Raw genomic sequence first — 23,731 nt, 5'->3', positions numbered from 1 at the left:
CACACATTTTCACATCATTCACGTACTCAAGGATCAGGACACAATATCACTCAACCAATCAATATCAATCAATACACAAGTGTTATACAACAAATATACTAACACTCAATCCTATATGCAATGTGATACCCTAGCAGGGAAAAACCTCATTAGGTGCCCAGGAATACATGACAAGACAGACCACACACTCGTAAGTCAAGTCACTCTCACTAGGTAAAATCATAAGAAGACCAGTCAGAATGACTTTGTTTTGTGAGAACGTTCCAATCATATGGGATCAACATAGACTTCAAGGAGCATTCAAACCAAGTGTATTTACCCCCAAGGTCTACACTCGAAGAATTCGTTAGGGGCTCTCCCTCCTGATTCAAGTCCAACTCAAAAAATTATTTTAGCACACAGACTTTATCTATGAATTGTATAAAACACACGACTCATCAACCGTTCTCAAAATAATTTTAACTCGTCGAGCCTCAAAGTAGTTAAACTCGTCGGGTTCCCATAGTGGATTTCATCACAATACTTGTCTCACATTAACCCGTCGTCCTTAAAGGATCTTACAGTTGTGTGATTGTACGATTCATAACCCACAACTCAATGTTCACAACATCTCAATACACATGTGTGATCTCACAATTTAACACATACTCAACTTGTCACTTACACATAGTTCATCACACTTCCACAATCCCAAGACAACACGTTATCACGCCTCATGCATTATATACATGTCACACAATAATAATATTAATATGTTGTGTTCATATGATTAAACCCCTCAAACAATTTCACATAATCATATCAAAATCATATGTCAAAAACATGAAAACACCAAGAGCACTCAATTTTATCAACCAATTTGCATTAGGGCATCAATTGGTTCGTCAAAGACAACAATTTCATAATTGTAGTCGTACAGGAAGAATTATAATACAATAAACATCCCAAAATAAATCCCAATTTGATCCTCTAAGGATCCCTACACATGTTCATCTTGACTTCAATTGTGATAAAATCATATCTTACCTCTAAGTGGGCTCACGTGTGTAGTTCTAAAGCGATAGCAACATCTCTAACGGTTTCCTAAGATTCCTCAAACTTTTTTTTCTGGTTGCTCTGTTAGGATTTTCAAAGAGACAAGGAGAAGGGATTAGAGCCTCCATTTCATTGTCTCCGTGCGAGGGATATTTTTCTCACCACAAACATTATTTCACAGATTCCAACGATGCAAATCTGTGAAAACAAGCTCCTAATCTGGTGTTCAAATTTTACAAAGATCCAACTGTTAACAAGTTTATGATCATAGTTTTACTGGGACATATTTAGGTATTTGCAGGAAAAAGAAAGTTTCATGCGAGAGACATATTTAGGTATTCACAGATATTAGTTCACAAATCCCAACGGTGAGGTGTGAGAAAATAAGTTTCGAACATCGTATTCAAATTTTATGACAATCCAACGGTTAACAAGTCTGAAATCATAGTTTTATTGAAACAAGTTTTAGTGTATGCGTTAAAAAAGATAAGATTTTGGGTGAGAGAATAGGAAAAACAAATTTAAAAGAAAAAGAGAACTATCGTAAATATAAGAACTGACTATTTATAATTAGGGTACTATTAGACTATTATTTACTTTTTTTTATTTTATATAAAAAAATTTATTTGACTTCCTATCAAATGAATAAATAAAATATTTTTTTCTAAGAACATATATTTATTTTATTTACCTTAAAATTATTATTTTATTTAATAAAAATATTTCTTCTTAATTATTTAATTAGAAAAAATTCATTATTTTTTAAAACTCTAATTATTTTTAAATAATTTTTTTAATTTATTTGAGGGGAAAAAAAAGATGTTACGCAAGTTGCCATCCTAAACCGTAATAGCAATATTCAAATCAATGACGGAACACGATGTCTACGAAATTGGTCCTAGCAGTAATACCTTATCGATGAAAAGGTCTCTGAGCATTTAACAACGGCAATACGACATCAATCCTGGGATTTCCAAGTTCTTCAACACTTACATTGTTCCACCCAGTTTACCCTAACGAAGGTATAAGCCACTGGACTCACACCAATTATCCACAAGAATTGAGCCAGGGATTCACCATATATTTTAATTTTAGCCACCACATAATATTTGAAATTTCAGGGTCAACGATTTCATACATGATAATGTTTTACATTGCAGTCTCCATGCCTGCACAACATTTTTGTGTTATTACGCAATCTCAACCGGATCCATGTCTGCATTTGAAAAACATCAAATTGTCACCATATTCAAAAGTCAAAGTTTCAAGATTGCGTAATCTTGAAAATAGATTGTTTTGTGGTTATGTAGAATTTTCGAAGGCTGATTAACATCCCAAATCCTCTGGGCAATGTTTCAAGCTCCTTGCATCCTCTGAGTGACAAAATTTCCAAATTTTGGAGTTTGCATATAGAATGAGGAAGTCTCTTTATTTTGCAGTTATTGGCAACAGTGAGAGCTCGCAGATGTTCCAGTTTTGCAATTGAATTAGGTAGACTCTCAAATGACGAATCACTTAAATCTAAAACCCGTAAGTTTTTGTAACTTGTTTTCAATGTATCCAAAAGAGCTTCACTGCCAACACCCATTCCCACAATCGGAAATAATATAGTTCTCACATTTCTGGACTTGGGGAACAAAGCATGGCTAAGTGAATCATTCTCAACAACAGATAAATGCCTTACATGCTCAGGTATATTGCAAGTATGGGAGTTTACCACTAGGAAGCTCCTCTCTTGCAACATACACGGAAAGATCATGCACCAAATCATGTACTTTGAAATAGTAAAAGTGGCCAAAGTCCACAAAATCCTCCAGAAATGATCTTGAATGTAACTCTGCTATATATTCCCTAGCTTATGACTTCCAGAGGGAGATCGAAGTAATCCAAGTGATCCCCAAAGACTAACAAAATAAGAACCAGAAAGGCCAAAATCTTTAGGATAAAAAAGGGAAAAGTAAGCAAAACAGAGCCTCAAATAAGATGGCATTTGATCATAGCTGTTACGTCTTGGAATTCGAGGACCAAGACAAGCCTCCAGAGAGTGAGAGAGAGAGAACTAAGAGAGAACTTTTCTGCTATATTTTTCTGATATCCTTCGAAGCGTCATTTCTTACATATATATAGCTGCTATAAAGGAGACAAGTCCCGACAAGCAAAAACGGAAACGTAATCAGAAATATCCTAAAAGCAAATATCCTAACAGCAAATATGCCTTTATCCCCACTACCTACGCATCTTCTAGAAGACACAATGCTATCTTATGATTTGCGCTTTTCCTACGTAGGGTGCATGTATGCATGATGCATGATGCCAATTTCCTCGAGGTATGCTGGTTTCATGACCTTTCTCTTGGGCTTCTCTATTTGCAGCCCTGGTTGCACCTTTGGTTCTTTCTCCTTGAGTATGTCTTCTACTGTCCTTATCACTTCCCTAACAATAGCTCAACTTAAGGGCAGGTAAAATGTCATCTTTCTTTTGTTTTAAGTTCCATATCTCATGATCCCTTACAAATTCCCATCTTTCTAAATCAAAATTTAAATATAGGGAACTTCCTAAAGTTCGCACAGCTAACGGAAGCCCTCGGCATTTTTCCACAATTTCTTTTCCGATATCCACTAGATTTGGATTTTTTTTCTTCACCTTCCTTAAATTCCCATTTTACAAATAGAGATAAATAATGCTCCAGAGAAAGACTTTCTAAAACATATGAGGGAACAGTGTCCAGCATCGAAGCAGTTGAGTTACTTACTTCGTGTTGTCACTAAAACATTGCTTCCCCCTTCACCGACTTCCGACTTTTATTAAATCTTTCAACACTATCCATTTTGCACGATCATCACCCCATATATCATCCAATACTAGTAAATATTTCTGACCAGAAAGCTTGTGTCCAAGATGACTTTGTAACTGCTCAATATCTAAGCTGCTAATATTTTCTTGTTGAGCAAGAGTAATAGATGGAGCTGAGGCAGAAGCAGAATAAAATTAAATATGAATTTTCCATCGATATGATGTAAATTTTTATATATATATAACCTATTAAGCTTTCATAATTTTTCATAACTTTTAAAGCCTCTAAAATAATTAATTAAACTTCGAGATCACATTTTCTAATGTAAATTAAAAATCCCAATGATGGGTGTGTGCTGAATTAAGATTTTAACCTTGTGTTCAAATTTAACAATGATCCAATAATTAATAAATCTAAAATCATTATTTTTAAAACAAGCTTAAGTATATGCAAAAAAAAAAAAAATTTTGAAAAAAAAAAAAATTACAGAGACGAGGTGAAAGAGAGATCATACGTCTCTTATTACATATAAGATACTCTCGACTATTATTTATCCTATTTTTTTATTATATTATTTTATATAATAAAAAATTTATTTTAGTTTCTATCAAATGAATAAATAAAATATATTTTTTTAAAAAAAATATATATATATATATATTATTTATCTAAAATTATTATTTTAGTTAATAAAATTATTTATTTACATATAAAAAATTTATTATTTTTTTAAAATTCTATTTATTTTAAATAAAATTTTTTTTAATTTATTTCATTAAAAATGGGATGTTAGATTGTGGCACTCAAATCCATCCAAAACATCTTCAGCATCTAGGCATACGTTTTGAATCTGCCTGAGCCATTCACGCAACCCATGCTTCTGCTCCTTCTTCTCCTCAGCATCCAACAGCACACCTTTCACAATTGACAAAGTGTCTTTGATGCCTTGCACATCCTCACACAGATCATATGCTCGAGAAGCTTCATCATAAACGTAAGATGCAAGCTTCCCTAACAGTGATTCAGCAATATCAAAGAGAAAATATTCGGCCATGCTCTTCAGGAAAGAGCTAAATCAGAGTTGGGATATAAGTTTGAGGTTGTGGTGACTGCATGCGCCTTCCGGTTCATATAGGATGGTCTCGAATCAGAAAGTCACTGTTCACCGACGCTGCATGAATACCACTATTCCAACATCCAACGTTTATAAACCTTCACACGGCAATAATTCATTTATGTTTATGTGAGGGAGAAAATCAAATAAAATTAAATATGAATAATATGTCAATCGATTTAAATTGAGAATCGAGATATTTTGTATTATATTTAAAGCTATTTTTTAATAATTAAAAATTATAATACCGATATCCTTGAAATGTCCAATCGTATAAAGTAGTAGAATCAATTATTTCTGAACTGATAAAAATATATTTTTTAATTAAGTATCTACGTTAAAACCCGTATTATGCAAATTTTTTAAGAGTTATGTATATTGGATGCGTGTCCCACAGTTCAAAACCCAAACACCGAAAGCAGGAGTAATCGTACTTCATAAATGTGTTCATATAACAAAGTCAACCATTAGATGTTGTGTAGGACATGGCAGAAAGCGAGTTGGGATAGCAGTTTGTGGTTATGGTGATTGTACCTCCGCTAGATAATGCATGTCCCATATAATGACAAGTCAATTTTTACTTCTTTTTTTTAAGTCGGTCAATTTTTACTTTAAGGCTTACATACACTAGGGAAATTCATGAGTGAACCAATGGTTCATGAAGTACTCAATTATATATATGTGATCTAGTCTTGTCTAGAAACATTGGACAATGTTAAATGGAGACCTCATATGCTAATATATAACTAAAAAGAGAAAGAAATAATAGAGGAATGTGATAGATGTAATAGATATTTGATGTGGCAATGAGAGGATGGGTCTCTAGGTTCAAATAAGTGATTTTTAACCTTAGACAACATTTGATATTATCCTTTTATATTAGTTTTATTTTGTTTTTCCTAAAATATTAGATGATGATAAGTGTATGATTGGCATCCATTAGAGTTATTATATGATGTAAGGTTTGTTTACTACTGAGATATCAATGAAGAAAAATGAATTTATGTTTATGTCTTTTAGCTCTTTTAGTTGTTTTCTTAGGAGTAGTGATAGAGTAGAATCAACATTCTAACGGACAAGAAAAAAGAGATAGACACGTACCTAAAGACTTCCTCAAGGCTTCACAGTTCAGTTGTAAATATCATGTAATTATGCTGAATATTATCAAATTCTTTTCATGCAAGAAAATAATCTAAGCAATCAAATTTGAACTGAAACCTATATTTGTTAGCAGGGGTAGCAGATGGGAACTGCACAAAGCAGACTTCATCTCAAAGAATGTGAAAAGGAAAACAAAATCACTTTAATTAGAAGGATGCTCTTTTCAATTTTGACTTCCACTTCTGAATACAAATTCCTGAGCCTCTCAATATTCTCTTCAGAAATTTCCCAATAACCACACGTCCATTGGTTTCCAATAGTGTCTACACTAGCTTCCTGAAAAAGTTTGGATTTGTGTTAATGGGCTTGTTCAACATTTGCATATCATGAATGAAATTTGTGTTGGCTTCTTCATACACCCACTTGTCAACTTGGCCTAAAGTTGCACTACACCTCCACTGTATTTGTTCTCTTCTTAATCTCGTGAGCACCCTCATATCCACTAGACAACATGCCTCTTCATACCACTTTCGGTTCAACAGCATGGTTCTTGCATCAAATCTAACTGTCTGAGCAAGTGTACATACCTTAAAGAAATATTTTTCAAGAAGGTCAAAAGAAATCCATTATCTATCATACAAAGTCAATGTGATTGGAGGCTCTTTTCAAGTAAGGAAAAATATCAGACCAAACTTGAAAATAGGATACTCACTGCCACAATTTATACCTGAGCATTGGCTGTGGTTGTATCAGCAATGTATGGACTATGCTTCTTCCCATCTTTCCTTGGATTTTGAACCAGATTAGACGGGTCTGAGTCTAAATAATGGCTGACATCGGTGAGGGAAATTTCAGATGAATCAGGGTTTTGGAATGTGACATCCACTGTGCCATCTCAAAGACTTTACTTTTCTCAGTCATGCCAGCACCAGGGGCATGATAATCAAAATCCAAAAGACTTTCTGTTAAGATATGTGTCCTGGAGCTGATTCTCATCATTCCATGCAGAATTCTCCAAAGCCAGGTTAATGTTTGAGGAGTAGGATCGGAGGTGTTGGAGAAAACCCTTGTTTCTGCCTCTTGAACTTTAATTCCAAGGGCTTGAGCTTGTTCTAATGCATGCTTTCTTTTGCTCTGCTGGTTCATCTAATTCGTCAACCATCCTCACTGCTCTATCTAGAAGATTCATCTGAGTAATGAAAACTAATGAGCAATCAAAGCAATTAGCAACCAACAGCCTAATAAAATAAAATGTAAGATAGCTATTATGCAAAACTGTAAACTCGAATACTTAATCATTATCAGAGTTTCTGATGCAGCTATCGTTATGCTTTCAATGAAGGATATTAATTATTTAGAAGTGAAGAAGGCTGGAACTCAGAAGTATTTCCTATGCCATGATTCTTTTGTTAACAATATTAAAATATGACAACTGCAAGTTGCAATTCTAAACAATAATGGCAATATTTCAATCAATGATGGAAGACAAGGACTACTAAATTGGTCTTAGCTGCCATTGACAAAAAAAAAAAAAAAAAAACAGCGACAAGTAATACCTGATTGATGAAAAGGTCTCTAAACAATCCTGAGCAATTAAAAATGACAAGAATCCTAGGCCTTCCAAGCTCTTCAAGACTTGTATATTAAGTTTACCCTACCAAAGGAGACTTGAACCAGGGATTCAATCAGGTATTAAGTTTACCCTACCAAAAAAAAACAGCCACTGCTCTCACGCCAATCATCAACAAGACTTGAACCAGGGATTCAACATATGTTTTAATATTAGCCACAAAATAATATTTCAAACTTCAGGGTCGGCACTTCATAATTGATAAGGTTTTAAATTGCAATCTCCATGCCTGTGCAACATTTCAATGTTACTAATCGCGCAACCCCAACCGGATCCATGTTTGAGTTTGAAAAAGCAGTTTCCCTTCTTTTTTTTCACCAAAAGAAACGCGTTTTATGTGAGCAATGGAGGACCAGTACTCACCAGATAGTGGCTGACATTTTCGACACAATTCAGGACAACCATCTATGTCCAAATCTTCTAGGGCACTGAGGCGATTCATGTCACTTGGGAAATACAACAGCCGAGGACAGTTAACAATATGGAGCATCTTAACATGAGTCATTGTTGTCAGCCACTCAGGAAGCATCTCAAGACTATGAAAATTTACAATAAACAATGTCTGTAAAGTGTTTGTGGCTCCTTCAATCCATTGAGGCAATATCTGTTGCCTTGGAAAATGCTCAAGATGCAGCAATTTCATCCTCAATTTTTGGATAGGACTTTCACTGTTGAACGACAAATTTAGCCTCTCGCACCGTTTTACAAACAGAGACTCCAGCTTAGGGAGAATATGAAGAGGTAACGACTCTAGGCTCCCACATGATTGAACGATCAAAACTTCAAGAGAACTGACTTGTGCCACTTTGAACAAAAATTTCAAATTGTCACAATATTCAAAACTCAGAGTATGAAGATTTCTCAATCTTGCAAATTCATCCTCTGACAGAATAGATTGTTTTGTGGTTATATAAAATTTTCGAAGGCTCATTAACATCCCTAATCCTTTAGGCAATGTTTGAAGCTCCATGCATCCTCTCAGTGACAAAACTTGCAAATTTTGGAGTTTGCATATCGAATGAGGAAGTCTTTTTATTTTGCAGTTATTTGCAAGATTGAGAGCTCGCAAGTGCTCCAATTTAGCAATTGAATTGGGTAGAGTCTCAAAAGAGGAATCACTTAAATGTAAAACCCTTAAGTATTTGTATCTTGCTATCCATGTATCCATAAGAGCTTCACTGTCAAGACCCACTCCGAACATGGGAAAATATATAGTTCTTACACTTCTGGACTTGGGGAATAAAGCATGGCTTAGTGAATCATTTTCAACAACCGATAAATGCCTTACTTGCTTGGGTATATTGCGAGTACGGGAGTCTACCACTAGAAACTCCTCTTTGGCAACATATGACGCAAGATCATGTACCAAATCATGTACTTTGAAATAGTAAACATGGCCAAAGTCCACAAAATCCTCGAGAAATGATCTTGAATGTAACTCGGCTATATATTGTCTTGCAATATTCTCCACCTTTTGACTTCCAGAGGGAGATCGAAGTAATCCAAATGATCCCCAAAGACTCACAAAATGAGAACCAATGTGGCCAAAATCCTTGGGAAAGAGGGAAAAATAAGCAAAACACTGCCTCAAATAAGATGGCATTTGATCATAGCTCAACTTAAGGGCAGGTAAAATGTCATCTTTCTTTTGGTTTAAGTTCCAGATCTCATGGTCTCTTACAAATTCCCATCTTTCTAAATCAAAATTCAAGAACAGAGAACTTCCTAAAGTTCGAACAGCTAGTGGAACCCCTTGGCATTTTTTCACCATTTCTTTTCCTATATCCACTAGATTTGGGTATTTTTTTTCTTCACCTTCCTTGAATGCCCATTTAACAAACAGAGACAAACAATTCTCCACAGACAGACCTTCTAAAACATAAGAGGGTACAGTGCCCACCATTGAAGCAATTGAGTCACTCCGTGTTGTCACTAAAATTTTGCTTCCCACTGCACCAACTTTTATTAAATCATTTAATTCTATCCATTTTGCACGATCATCATTCCATATGTCATCCAAGACCAGTAAATACGTCAGACCAGAAAGCTTGTGTCTAAGCTGACTTTGTAGCTGCTCAATATCTAAGTTGTTAATGCTTTCATGGTGAGCAAGAGCAATTGATGGAGCTGAGGTAGAAGCTGAAGCACAGTTGATGATTTTAATAATTATCTGCCTAATGTCAAAGTCATCAGAGACACACACCCACATCTTTAATTGGAAAAGTTCATCAATCCTCTTATCATTGAACACCAACTTTGCAAGTGTAGTCTTCCCCATGCCTCCAAGACCCACTATGGGAATAACACACACACTTTTATCTCCATCACCATCCCCATGAGGGTGAGGTTGCATCAAAAGCTTGATAATTTCTTCCCTATCATTGTCCCTTCCCATCACTCCTGAAGCATCAATATGTGAATAAGTCATTTCTCTCCTTTGCACAAGTCTGTGGTCAACAGAAATCCTCTCTAGACCAAACTTGTTCCCATCAGCTGCTATCTTATCCAATCTACACCTAACATGTTTGATTTGACGAGCCATCCTAAGACGGAAAACAAGAGAATTGGACGAAGAAAAGAAGTGGCCTACCTTCATCCCGGTGCTGCCTGATGCTTTGACAACTTGCTTTCTCAAGTTATGGCACTCAAATCCATCCAATACGTCTTCAGCATCAAAGCAGACATTTTGAATCTGCCTGAGCCATTCGCGCAACCCGTGCTTCTGCTCCTTCTTCTCTTCTGCATCCAACAGCACGCCTTTCACAATTGACAAGGTGTCTTTGATCCCTTGAAGATCCTCGTACACATCATAGGCTCGAGAAGCTTCTTCAGAAACATAAGAAGCAAGCTTCTCTAGCAATGTTTCAGCAATATCAAAGACGAAAAAATCAGCCATGTTCTTCAGGGCAGACCAGAAACGAAGTTGGAATGGAAGTTTGTGATTGTGGTGACCGTGCCTCCATGTCCCCGAAAGATCTCTCAAGTTGTGGAAAAACAGGGTGACATTTTAACCCTGGTGACTTCTTAACCCTTCATTAATTTAACATTTAATACATTTAACGATGAAATGTATAAACTGCATGTGGATACTAGTCCATATAATCATATGACAAGTCAAAATATTGACGAAAAAGTCTAGTCAACTTTATTTAATATTATTTTAATCTCTTGTAAGTCTAGAAGACTTGCATACTAGGGGAAATATTTTTGGTATTATATTTCAAGCTAATTTTTTTAATACACTGATATCCTTGACTTAATGTCCAATGGTATGATGGAGTGAACTAATATTTTTTCAAAAATAAATAAAATATCTACGCTAAAACACAGGCAATTTTTTTAAGGTGTGTGTATGTCGATGAGTGTGCCACACTCCAAAACCCAAACACAAAAGCTAAATGTTCAACAAAGTCAATCAATAGAGATGTTGCATAGGAAAGAGCATAAAGGGAGTTGGTATAGAAGTTTATGGTCATGGTGACTGTGCCTCCAATATACTAGTCCATGTAATATATGACAAGTCAATTTTTGCTTAAACGTGTTCTTTTAAATTTTAATTAACCTCTGGTGTCTCGTGAGCTTACGTGACTTGCATACTAGGGGAAATTCATGAGTGAGCCAATGGTTCATGAAGTACTGAACTACTCCCAAGCGTTCTTAAATAGATTTTTTTTTAATACTTTGCAAAGATGTAGTGATCTCTGACTTTTTATTGTCTTCCTCGATCCTCTTGCTCTTAATGGCCTTCATTTTATCCAATGTAGAAAATAATTATAAAAATAGTAATATAAAGTAGAAAAATAAAAATATGCATTTTCTAGAATAATATGACTAAATTCACTATCAATGAGCAGAAAAAGAATGAAAAATTATGACTAGATGAATATGTATCAAACTCTCCCAAAGTTAGAGTTTTGTTTGTCTTTATAAAAAGAAATAGATAGGGAGTGGAAGAAATCCACTAAATAAGTAGTCTGAGATATAAAACAACTGAAGTGATGAGCATAGGTATTCATATGATAAAGACTATAATGAGCAAATCTATGCTATTCACGGATGAAAGTCCTCTAATATATCCAGATGCAGATTTGTTTGGTTCAATTGTTGGAGAAATTGTGACACCTTCTACCCCACACATATAGGTACTAATAATTAAAGAAATAGGAATGTATAATTAATTAAAAATTTTAAAACACATTTAAATAAAAGCATTTCAAATGGTAAAAGGACTCACATTCACTTTTCTAACATCATAATAGAATTTGTCCAAATAAATAATAAAATCATTTCAACTCAAAACAAAGTCGTCTAAGACTTCATGCAATTAATATAGAAACTTATACCTCAATGTCACATCCTATCAGAGTATTGTGTTCTAGCGTCCTCTAGCATGAGGTTCTCCATAGTCATCCACTTAATCATCTGCTCTCACAAACACAAAGTTTGATATCATCACAGGATCCAAACACAAATAGCATACGGAGAATGAATTATCACATTCCTAACTAATAGAGAGAAACATGACAACATAGATATACATATCATATAAATGAGATACAACTTACTTAAACATAGCTCACGTCATTCCACCACTTTGTCGCGTAACATCGCAACATGTCTCATTCATTTTCACATCATTCATGTACACAAGGATCAAAACACAATATCATTAAATCAATCGATATCGATCAATACGCAAGCGTTATGCAACAGATATACTAAGACTCAATCTTATATGCAATGTGATATCATGTTAGTGAAAAACCTCGTCGAGTGCCTATGAGTACATGACAAGACAAACTACACACTAATAAGTCAGGTCACTTTCACTAGGTAAAAATCATAGGGAGACCACTCAAGGTCATGTTGTTTAGCAAGAATGCTTCAACCATGTGGGATCGAAACAAGCTTAAAGCAGCACTTAAACCAAGTGTATTTACCCCCAGCCTACACTCCGAAGAGTCTGTCAGGGCCTCTCCCTACAAATTCAGGTCTAACCCAAAAAAACATTTTAGCACACAGATTCTATCTATGAATTGTACAAAACATACAACTCCTCAATTGTTCTCAAAATAATTTTATCTCGTCGCACTTGTGATTAAACTCGTTGGGTCCCCACAGTGGTTCCCATCACAATATTCATCGCGCATTAACTCATCGTCTTTAAAAGATCTTATAGTCGTGTGGTTGTACGATTCATAACTCACAACTCAATACACACAACATCTCAATGCACATATATATTACAAGTCAATACATACTCAATTTATCACATACACTTAATCTCAATTACAATGGTATAATCCCAAAGTAGCATGTTATCACACCTCATGAATCATATACACTTTACCTATAAACTATGAAATAACACAACTACTAAATTATTTTCAAAATCATTTTAACTTGTTCCGTCTCAAAGTGATTCAACTCGTCGAGTTCCCACAATGGATCTCATCAAAATACTCGTCGTGTAAAAATTTGTTGCCCTTAAAGGATCTTACAATTGTGTTATTGCACAGTTCATAACTCACAACTCAATACATACAACATCTCAATACACATGTATCTCACCATTCATCACATGTTCAATTTGTCACTTACTCACAATTTGAATCACCATTTTATAATCTCAATATAACAGTTTATACAAAATGTTTGTCACAACATGAAACAATTCCACACAATTATATTAAAATCAATGAATCAAAATCATAAGTCAAAAATATGAAAACATCAAGAGCACTCAAGTTTATCAACCAATTCGCATCAGAATATTAATTGGTTCGTCAAACACAACAATATCGTATTTATAATTGAAAAGGAAAATTATAATTCAATAAACATCTAAAAATAAACTTCAATTTAATCCTCGAAGGATTCCTACACATGTTCATTCTAATTCCCAATTGTGATAAACTCATCCTTTACCTCTTAGTCGATTCACGTGTGTATTCTGACAACGATAACAGCATCTCTAACAGTTTCCTGAGATTTCTCAAGCTTTTTCTTTGGTTTTCCTGCTAGGGTTTCCAAGCGTTAGAAAGAAGAAGAATAAGGGATTGAAGCCTCCACTCCACTGTGTGCGTGCGATGAGTATTTCTTCCTCCACGTAAATTATTTTGAAATCGCAACGGTGAAGAAATGCGGAAATGAATTTTGAACCCGATGTACAAATTTCACGATGATCCAACGGTTAACGAGTATGAAATCATAATTTTACTGGACAGATTAATTTGGGTGTATGCGAGAAAAAAGAAAGCTCAGTGGGATGGACATTTCTTCCACTACAGACATTATCTCAACAATCCCAACAGTGAAAGTGTGTGCAAAAAGTTCCGACAATCCAACGGTTAACAAGTTCGGGATCATTGTTTCACTGAGATAAGTTTGAGTGTATGCGGGAAAAAGAGAGGGATTTTGGGAGGAGAGAAGGGAAAACGAATTTGAATGAAATAGAACGCGTAAAGATATATCATAAGTACCTAGTATGTCTCAATTTATAATTAAGGTACTCCCATGATATTATTTACTCTATTTATTTATTTATTTTAAAAAAATAACTCTATTTTATTTTATATCAAATAAATAAATAAAATATTTTTTTTTATTTTCTTTCAAACTATTATTTTAATTAATAAATCTAATTCTCCTTATTTATTTAATTATAAAAACCTCATTATTTTTCTAAAACTCTATTTATTTATAAAAAATATTTTTAATTTATTTTATAAAAAATAGGGTGTTACAGAAATTCCATCAATGTCAGCTGTTTTCAATGCACTCTTGAACACTGTTTGGGTTGTAATATAATAGAAAGGGTGTTTTAATTATTTCTTTGTTTAAGTTGGTGGTGGTGAGGCATGATTTTTGTAATACCTATTTCAGGTTGGATACCATGTTAAAATTAAAGAAACAAAGGATAATTGAGTGTAAGATGTGTATCAAAGTGCACAGTTGATGCGTATTTATATAGGTTAATTAATTAAATTAGTTATACATAAATACAAGATATTTTATTTCCTCTAATTTAAATATTATGTTTCTATAAATTGCCTATTATTAGAAGCTAAAAAAAAACCGTTATTATTAATGAAGTCAGAATATTAATTCTTATGTTCAACAAGAATCTGTAAATTTTTTTGTTCTTTCATTCCCTTCGTATTCCTTTTTCAAGTAGTCCCATATTAACTTTGTTCATCCCAAGTTCATTATTCTTGCAAAAATGGTATTTATAACTGCAAATAAGCAAGATTTAGCTTTGGCCTTTCTTGTCTTTCTTTCTTTCTAATATTTTATCACAGCAACTGTGGGATTTTCAAGGAACCACTGCATATCATAGTCTTCTTCAGCATCCCAGATGTCTCCACCTTCAAGATATGCTAACATTTTAACAACCCTAGCATGATAATTTTCACCATCAAAGATGGATATTGCAAAGGAAATGTTTGTTTTTGTTTTCATTCTTTATGGTTTTTTTGTATTCACTTGCCTCACAGCTCCCTCAAGAAAAAAGCCATGGTGCCAATTTGTTCAAGCAAACGGGGAAAATATGAAAAGGTAAGAAAATATAATACTTGAATTTATAACTGTAAGCACACATTACAAGCATGTCAATGTTCTTTATAGAGTTAAAGCATAACTGAAATTGTTCAGCAACATAACAATTAATTAGTGTTTTTTAAAATAAAACATAACAGAAAAACATTAAGATCTGTCTGGCATTTAATTATTTAGGGTGTGTTTAAGATAACTGTGAAAAATTAATTATTTCAATAATCGATTATAATTGGAATATTTTTGTTTGGATAAGTTTGCTAAAAGAGATTTTAAGATAAAAAAAATTGTCTGGATGTAAAAAAAAAATCAACTTTAACATAATAAAAGAGTATGAAAATTACAGCTGAAAAAGAAAAAAAAATTGTTGAAAAATAATCATAAGCTACAAATTTTTAGATTAAAAAGGCAAGTGTATTTTTCATAAAAAAAAATATAAAAAACTACAACTTTTTCTAACGTACGTAAAACCAGAATTCAAAAACGAAGAGAGAAGCGTCATGAAAACAGAAAGTTTTTATCAACTTCTATCTTTTCTCCCAAATTCTAGAAACAAAAGCTCACAATGATTTTTTTCACAGTTCAGTATTTTTTCACATGAGTTTCTGATCCCAAACTGAGACTTTCTTAAGGATTCACAAGAAGCACCTAGACCACAGGAAATTTAAGTTTATTTAGTAGATATTATGTGGGAATTTAAGTGTATGTTTTAGATATTAAGTTCAATAAGTTGATATTCATTACCAAATTCTTTTCATTCAAGAAAATAATCTAAGAAATCAATTATGAACTTAAACCTTTATTTGTTCGCAGGGGTTGAAATTCAGAACTGCACAAACGAGACTTGATCTCAAAAAATGAGAAAAGGAAAACAAAATCACATTTGAAGGATGCTGCTCTTCTCTTCACTGTTGTATGTTCTTTTCAAGAATAGCTATTAAATTCAGCGATCAATGCCTTCAATTTTGTCTTCCACTTCTGAATACAACTGCCTGAGCTTTTCAATATTATCTTCTGAAGTTTCCCAATAACCACGTCCATTGGCTTCCAAGAATGTCTGCACTAGTTTCCTGAAGGAGTTTGGATTAGTGTTCATGAGCTTGTTCAGCATTTGCTCATCCTGAATGAAAGTTGTGTTGGCTTCTTCATACACCCAATTGTCAACTTGGCCAGAAGTTGCACTCCATCCCACTGTATTGGTGAGTCTCTTCTCGATCTCGCGTACACCCTCATATCCAGTAGACAACATGCCTTCATACCACTTTGGATTCAACAGCTTGGTTCTAGCATCAAGTCTAACCGTCTCAGAAAGTGTACGTACCTGAAAAGGAATATGGATCCAGATCATAAGAAATTCTTTGACATCTATAATACAAAGGTGCTGTTTTGATAAAATTTTCAATAAACATTTGTAGGAAAAGAAAACAAGGTAAATGAATTAAGCTTCTCTCATAAGTTAAAAATAACTTATAAGTTAAAATCAGCTTTTTGAAGAAAGGAGAAGGCTTCTGTAAAAGTTCTAGTGCATAAGTTGCTTTTAGCTTATGGGAGAAGCTCAATTCATTTTACTTTCTTATTTTCTTCTCCTATAAGTACTTATTGAAAAACTTTTCCCAACAGGGCCGAAGTCAATGTGATTTGAGGATCTTTTCAAATTTGGAGAAATGTTAAACCGAGCTTGAAAATAGGAGATTCACTGGAACAAGTTATACCTGAGCATTGGCAGTGGTTGTATCAGCAATGTATGCACTAGGCTTCTTGCCATCTTTCCTTAGATTTTGAACCAGATTAGTCGGGTCTGAGTCAAAGTAATGACTGACATCAGTGAGGGAAATTTCTGATGAATCAAGGTTTTGGAATGTGGCATCTGCTGTGCTCAGAGCCATCTCAAAGACTTTTCTTTTCTCAGTCATGCCAGCACCAGGAGCATCAGAATCAAAAGCAAAAGACTTTCTGCTAAGATACATGTCCTGGAGCTGCTTCTCGTCATTCCATGAAGAATTCTCCACAGCCAGGTTTATGTTTGAGGAGTAGGAGCCAGAAGCATTGGAGAAGATCCTTGTTGCTGCCTCTCGAACTTCAACTCCAAGGGCTTGAGCTTGTTCTAATGCATGCTTTCTTACATAGTTTTGCTCTGCTGGTTCATCTAATTCAGCAACCATCTTCACTGCTCTATCCAGAAGATTCATCTGAGTAATGAATAAATAAACTAATGAGCAACCAAAGCAATGCAGCAACAAACAGCCTAATAAAATAAAATATAAGATAGCTCTTATGCAAATCTTTTAAGTTTTAACTCAGTCATCATCAGAGTTTCAGATGTAGCAACAGTTATGGCTTTCAATGAAGGATATTAATTATTAAGATGTGAAGAAAAAGGTTGGAACTCAGAATTATTTCCTATGCCATGACTCTTTTAGTAACAATATTAAAATATGAAGAGTGCAAGTTTCAATTCTGAACAGTAATGGCAATATGATGGAACACAAGGAATACTAAATTGGTCTTGGCCTCCATTAATGGAAAAACAGCAATAGAAGTAATACCTGATTGATGAAAAGGTCTCTAAACACTCCTGAGCAATTAACAACTACATCAATCCTAGGCCTTCCAAGCTCTTCAAGACTTACAGGTTCCACCCGGTTTACCCTACCAAAGGTATCAGCCACTGGTTCCACACCAATCATCCACAACACTTGAGCCAGGGATTCACCATATGTTTTAATATTATCAGTACCCCACAATACAAGTGCAATTGTCTCAGGATATTTTCCCCCATTCTCAGCTTTCTGCCTCTCAATCAACCTATCTACCACTATTTTGGCACTCTGCATCGCTGCAGTTGTAGGAATAGCTTGTGGGTCCAGGGCATGAATATTCTTTCCTGTTGGCAAGACTTTTGGATTTCTTATTGGGTCACCACCAGGCCCTGGCTCCACATATTTACCTTCCAAGGCTTGTTTTAAACTTCCCACTTCATTATCAGCCACAACCAACTTCAAACATTCTCCCAGGAACACAAACAAGGTTCTAAGTTTTTCCCTATCAGCTCGGTAAAATTTGGTGTTTGACAAGTACTGTATCCATGGCTCGTTTATGCCAAATCCAAGGATTGAGCTAAGCTTATCAGCTACATCAACAACTTGGCCCATATTATTGGTAGTACGCTCCACAAAGGCAGTGATTGCTCCACGTGATGCCTCGGTTATTTGCCTAAGAAGCTCCACATCCTTCAATATTCCTTTGTTACTTCCTCTATACACATCTTCTATATCTCTTCCTACAGTGTCAGCTAATATTGATGGAAGAGAAGAAATACCATCTTCAGGACGATCAAGAGCAGCAATGTTGACCAGTGTAGCAACAGCTTCCAAGGCTGAGGGAGGCTCACCAATGACATGAAGCCCACAAGGTAACAGACGAGACTCAATCTCCATGATCTTGGAATACACCTTTCCAACCACAAGGTCACGCTCTTTAAGAGGGATCTCCTCACCCTCATTTGGGAGTGTCACATCCTTGTCAAGATTACATTGTTTAGCCGTGCTGATAATTGAACTCACAATTTGTGCCCCACGGCCTGTGTCTTTGAGGGACTGATAAGAGGAGATGAGCTCACTTAACTGCTTAAGACCTTTGTATAGCCCAGCATTTTCTGCTGGAGGAGTCAGATAGCTAATGGTGTTTGCATAACTCCTGCGCTTGGCGATGGTGGCCTCAGAAGGGTTGTTTGCAGCATAGTAATATACATTTGGAATATTCCCAATCAGACTGTCAGGGTAACAGACATCACTCATCCCCACCTGTTTTCCAGGCATGAATTCAAGGGAACCATGTGTCCCAAAATGAAGTACAGCATCAGCTTTGAAGATTTTCTCAACAAAGGAATAATATGCTGCAAATCCATGATGAGGGCTGGCAGATTTGGAGAAAAGCAGCCTCATTGGATCCCCTTCATAGCCAAATGTAGGCTGAACACCTATAAAGACATTACCATACTGTTTCCCATATACCAAAAGATTCTCTCCATCTGCATTCAGATTGCCAGGGGGTTTTCCCCAATTCTCCTCCAGTGCTGTGGCATAGGGAGTCAAATTTTGGTACTCGCGGACACTCATTTTGTAAGCAATATTCAGATTTGGGCTGCTGAATTGAGCTTCTTTGTCATGAATTACATCTTCAATCAAAGCTTCTGGAGTCTCTGGAAGGCCGTCAACATTATAACCATCTTTTTTTAGTTCTTTCATAACTGAGTATATGGAGGCGAAGACATTGAGATAGGCAGCAGTTCCCACGTTTCCTTTGTCTGGAGGGAAACTGAAGACAGTAATTGCTAGTTTCTTCTCTTCCTGCATGGATACAAATATTTATTATGTGAATTTCAATGATCAGAGTCAACAGCTCAAAGAGGATCGATAAGAAAATTATGCAAATACAAAATGCTGATGAATGTAAGAAATTTATACTTCAGTGCAGTGTAGTGCAGTTCATACAAACAGATTACTGTACAACCAAGATGAAAGACAATAGGATGGGTAAATTTTTGGACACTAAATAAATAAATGCATATATGAATAACATTAAAATTGTTCCACAACATAATGTTGGGAAGAAAAAACTTTTGTTCATTCCTACCATTAATTTTCTTCTATTCAAAAAGGAAAAAAGAAAAGAGAGAGAGAGAGAGAGAGAGAGAGAGAGAGAGCTCTTTCAGGTTGAAACTTGCAACATGTGACTAGTCAAATACAAGAGTGCAATATACGGCATAGCTGAAATTTCCTTTCATTAATAGGAAACCTTGTTTCCCTGCCTATTCTCTACCGTTTGAGACTTCTCTGTTTCTCTAGATATTTGGTCGGTAAATAATGAGGGTTAAGACAAGACTTCAAAAATACACATATCCCGATCAAAATAAACATAATCTTAATAGAATTTACATATTGCATTTTACTGTAAATGATAATATGAATTATGCTTTGAAACAACATAATTCTCCATCAGACATTACTTGCAAGTCATTTCTCCTTTGAGTAAATGTCAAATGAAAAACTCATTTTAAGAAATTATCTTCTAATTCATTGAAATTGACTTCATAATAGATACAGAGAAAGTAAAAAGAAAGGTCATATTTGAGTATCAGCTTCAATCTTCATTATATTGTTTCCATATTGAATATTTATCCCAACAGAGGGAAAAAAATGAATGTGTATGTGAACAGGATGCTTGTCATTAGAACTTTAATGGTACCATTTTATGATTTTTGCTTTCAACATTGCAAAATATCTAGCAGGCTTGGTTAAAGTTTAACTGGATATGTATATTCAGAGGTTCCAAACATGGCAAAATACCTTTGATTTTCTTTTCAATTCAGCCCATCTGATTGCCCTGATGCAGAGCTGTTCCACTCTCTTATGAAGAGCATGTGATTTTCCTGAAAACATACCAATTAATCAATAAACAGAGAAAGTACACAAAAGGATCAAATTCAACATCTTTAATGATTCCCATATTCATGCAATTATGGCAATGTTAATTGAGGAGGGATCAAGTTACTACAAGAATAACTCTAAAATTAATTTATTAGTTTTGAAAAGAAAATTCTCCTTGATTCCTCCCTTAAATAAATGCTTAAAAGATAAACTTAAGACATCTGCATCATAATAGTCATTTCAAAAAGTTGTTAATAACAGGCTGTAAAGAAAAGAGGTCACAGTTACCTGTTTTGGGATCTCGACCAGCGAAAACAATAGGCTCCATGCCTCCATCTAGCTCTGGCAGAGCAACTTGAAGAGCAACCTGAATTGGATGCAGACCAAGAGTACTGTTGAGCCATTCTTCTGTTGTCTGAAACACCAACGGCAAGGCAACAATGTAAGGAACATCAAGTTTCATCAACGCCTCGACCGCCCTTGGATGGTCCTGCCTTGCAGGGCCTCCAACAAGAGCAAAGCCAGTGAGGGAAACCACAGAATTTACAAACGGTTTTTTCGTAATTGGATCGATGAAGAACTTCTCCACTGGCCCTGAAAAGTCAAGTCCACCGGCAAAAATGGGAATGACCTTAGCCCCTCTAGCCTCCAGCTCCATGATCACAGCCACATAGTGTCCATCATCACCAGTCACAATGTGACTCCTCTGCAAAACCAAACCAATGACAGGCGCACTCGGACTCTTCAGCTTCTCATTTGCATCCCTTCTGGTTCCATACCAATTCAAATACTCCTTCACATCATCATACATACAAGGAGCCAGAGGGTGCCAAATCCCGACATCCAAGTACAAAACCGGCTCCGAATACTCGATCTTCGTCCCTTTCAGCGCCGGAATATACGATCCAGAAATCATTTTCAGGAAATTCTGCAAGTTATCAGGAGACCCCCCAAGCCAAAACTGCAGACTCAGTATGTAGAGCCTGGCATCCTGAGCTTTATCACTTGGCAAATACTTCAAAACCTTTGGCAATGTCCTCACAAGCTTCAACATGCTATCAGCAAAGCCAGCAGACTGAGGCTTCTTTCTCTTGAACAGCTGGAAAAAGGGGCTCTTAGACTGCCCAAGCTGTGACATGCTGAAAGAACCCAACTTGTTGAGCCTCATCACTTCAGGCATTGATGGGAACACCAAAACTGCATCAAGCCTGTCCCTTTCTTTCTCCACTGCAGCCTTGATCTTGAGGGCGAGCTCCTCCACAAAAATCAAGGAACCAATGAAGATGTTAGCATCCTCCAAGTCCTTGCAGAAGGTCTTGTACGTCGCCGCGTCACGAAGCTCCTCAACCAAGTAACCCACAACCTCAAAGGAAGCATGCTTCCTTTTGCTGTTGAGAGCTATCACTGCAGCAGTGATGGATGATTGGTACTGAGCCTCAAGGACCACATACACAATTTTAACTGTTGGCAAGTTTTGGTCATTCTCTGGAACTATTCTACGAACTTCTTGGGTGGTTTGGGTGAATAGGCCATTGCCAATGACAGCACATTTCACTCTCAGAGAGGATTTTGAGCTACCATTGTAATTGGCTTTCTTGGGAAGGAAAGAATGAAGAAAAAGATGCTTCTGGGCAAGAGAATGAAGCTGGTCAGGTTTAGAGCTTGGAAGAGTAAATGGTGAAGATACCAAAGAAGCCATTGATAAATAATCAAGCTAAGTAGGAAACAACAAATTCCTCTTGCTACAAATTGAAGTGTAGGGAAGGAAAAGGAAGACAATCAAAGCAAAGCACAAAATTGCTTTGAAAGGAAAACTTGGGGGGCACTGAGGAGCTTTGTGCAGTTTTTGCTCCCAAAGCTATGGACCCATTTCAAGTTTCAAATGGGTGTTCTTTTTCTTCTTCTTATGTTGGTTTTTTTGGAATGATGAGCGGTTGTTGAATTTTAATTGGTTTGTGTGGATGAAACTGAGTAGAAAAAAAAGAGCTTGAATTGAAAAATATTCGGTATTTACGGTTAGTGGTGAGAATTAAGACCACGTGACCAAATGGGTTTTTTTATTAACTAATTGACTAATTAAAAAAAAAAACTGAGGTTTTGTTTTCTTAGTGTCACAGTGTATATGTGAGAGAGTGGCAAGGTGGATGACATGTCCTAGTTTGCACTATCTGTTAGTACTATTTGCTATATCTTTCTATCTGTTGCGCTCTTATGCGATGGTGTCTCCTGAAATCTGATTGGTGGAAGTGGATTTCCCCGAAAGTAGTTGTAGAGGAGAGAGAGGAGGGATGAATATCTCATTGATGAGGATGAGAGAGAAAGTGTGAGATTTTTTGTTTTTTAGATATAGATTCCTTGCTTTTAGATTTTGTGTTCCAAATTGAAAAGCGTTGCTAAGATATCTTTTGTGACCCCAATGGGACCAAGTAGTGTACTTGGTCATACGTTTCTAGTAAACTTACCACATGTTAACACCAATCCACTGTGGTATTGTAAATTGCTTGTATTTGTGTTCTTTTCTTGTAGTTGAAATTACGAATTTAATGTTAAAATTGTAGTGGTGTTTTAACTGCGTGCCTAATGAGTTTGGAGTCAGAAAAGTTGTTTCTAGTTTGGAAATTGGATGGTCTGGTTAATTTATTTTTTCCATAATCAAAAACCACTGCGTGCCTTTACAAAACAAAGGGTAGGTCAAGCTAACTATCTACAAGAGAAGAATTAAGATTAACACAGGATTTCCAAATAATGCTTGATATAATTCATATCAAGATAACAAGGTAATTCAGATGAAAGTAATGTTACACATTAAATATCTCAGAGTTTAATTTATTTTTATTTTTAATTTTCATTAGTCGTTTGTGTCAAGTCAGTGACAATCATTTTCTCCTAGAGAGACAATTGTTACAGAATATACAAGTCTCCCATTAACTAAAACAAAAAACTAAAAGTGTATATAATATAAGTTCATATACATTTTAGTGCTCTTTTTTTTAGTCAATATAGACTAGTTTTATACTCTTCTATCACAATCTCCATTAGTTATTGGTTATTTTCTAAACATGATCCAAGAGGTT

At 35.4% G+C, this 23,731-nt stretch overlaps 3 protein-coding genes and 1 pseudogene across 5 annotated transcripts; all 4 read right to left on the bottom strand.

Annotated features, from left to right (window-relative positions):
* Positions 1 to 2,299: 2,299 nt before the first annotated feature.
* LOC100792851 (putative disease resistance protein RGA3) lies at positions 2,300 to 4,341 on the bottom strand (annotated as a pseudogene).
* Positions 4,342 to 4,564: 223 nt separating this feature from the next.
* On the bottom strand, positions 4,565 to 4,904 carry LOC121172709 (disease resistance protein RPP13-like). The gene has a single exon (XM_041012534.1). The coding sequence runs from the start codon at positions 4,881 to 4,883 to the stop codon at positions 4,605 to 4,607; it is 279 nt and encodes a 92-aa protein (XP_040868468.1). The 5' UTR covers positions 4,884 to 4,904; the 3' UTR covers positions 4,565 to 4,604.
* Positions 4,905 to 6,048: 1,144 nt separating this feature from the next.
* Positions 6,049 to 10,713, bottom strand: LOC100794422 (putative disease resistance protein RGA3). Of its 3 annotated transcripts, XM_014771767.2 has the most exons (4): positions 7,601 to 10,713; positions 6,772 to 7,233; positions 6,468 to 6,631; positions 6,069 to 6,380 (listed from the first exon to the last, which is right to left on the bottom strand). In XM_014771767.2, exon 1 carries the CDS (start codon positions 10,568 to 10,570, stop codon positions 7,925 to 7,927), a length of 2,646 nt encoding a protein of 881 aa, XP_014627253.2. In that variant the 5' UTR covers positions 10,571 to 10,713; the 3' UTR covers positions 6,069 to 6,380; positions 6,468 to 6,631; positions 6,772 to 7,233; positions 7,601 to 7,924. The 3 variants fall into 3 exon arrangements, with proteins under 3 accessions (XP_040868467.1, XP_014627253.2, XP_014627252.2); XM_041012533.1 differs by having other exon boundaries at positions 6,049 to 6,631; XM_014771766.3 differs by having other exon boundaries at positions 6,069 to 6,631; positions 6,772 to 7,247.
* A 5,298-nt stretch (positions 10,714 to 16,011) lies between these two features.
* LOC100787735 (magnesium-chelatase subunit ChlH, chloroplastic) lies at positions 16,012 to 22,621 on the bottom strand. The gene is made up of 5 exons (XM_003554125.5): positions 20,946 to 22,621; positions 20,577 to 20,659; positions 17,775 to 19,577; positions 16,941 to 17,417; positions 16,012 to 16,549 (listed from the first exon to the last, which is right to left on the bottom strand). Exons 1-5 carry the CDS (start codon positions 22,354 to 22,356, stop codon positions 16,172 to 16,174), a joined length of 4,152 nt encoding a protein of 1,383 aa, XP_003554173.1. The 5' UTR covers positions 22,357 to 22,621; the 3' UTR covers positions 16,012 to 16,171.
* Positions 22,622 to 23,731: the final 1,110 nt, after the last annotated feature.

The sequence above is a fragment of the Glycine max genome, chromosome 19, assembly GCF_000004515.6.
Source record: "Glycine max cultivar Williams 82 chromosome 19, Glycine_max_v4.0, whole genome shotgun sequence".
NCBI classification, from domain to species: domain Eukaryota; kingdom Viridiplantae; phylum Streptophyta; class Magnoliopsida; order Fabales; family Fabaceae; genus Glycine; species Glycine max.
This window is presented reverse-complemented; position numbering and strand designations above follow the sequence as displayed.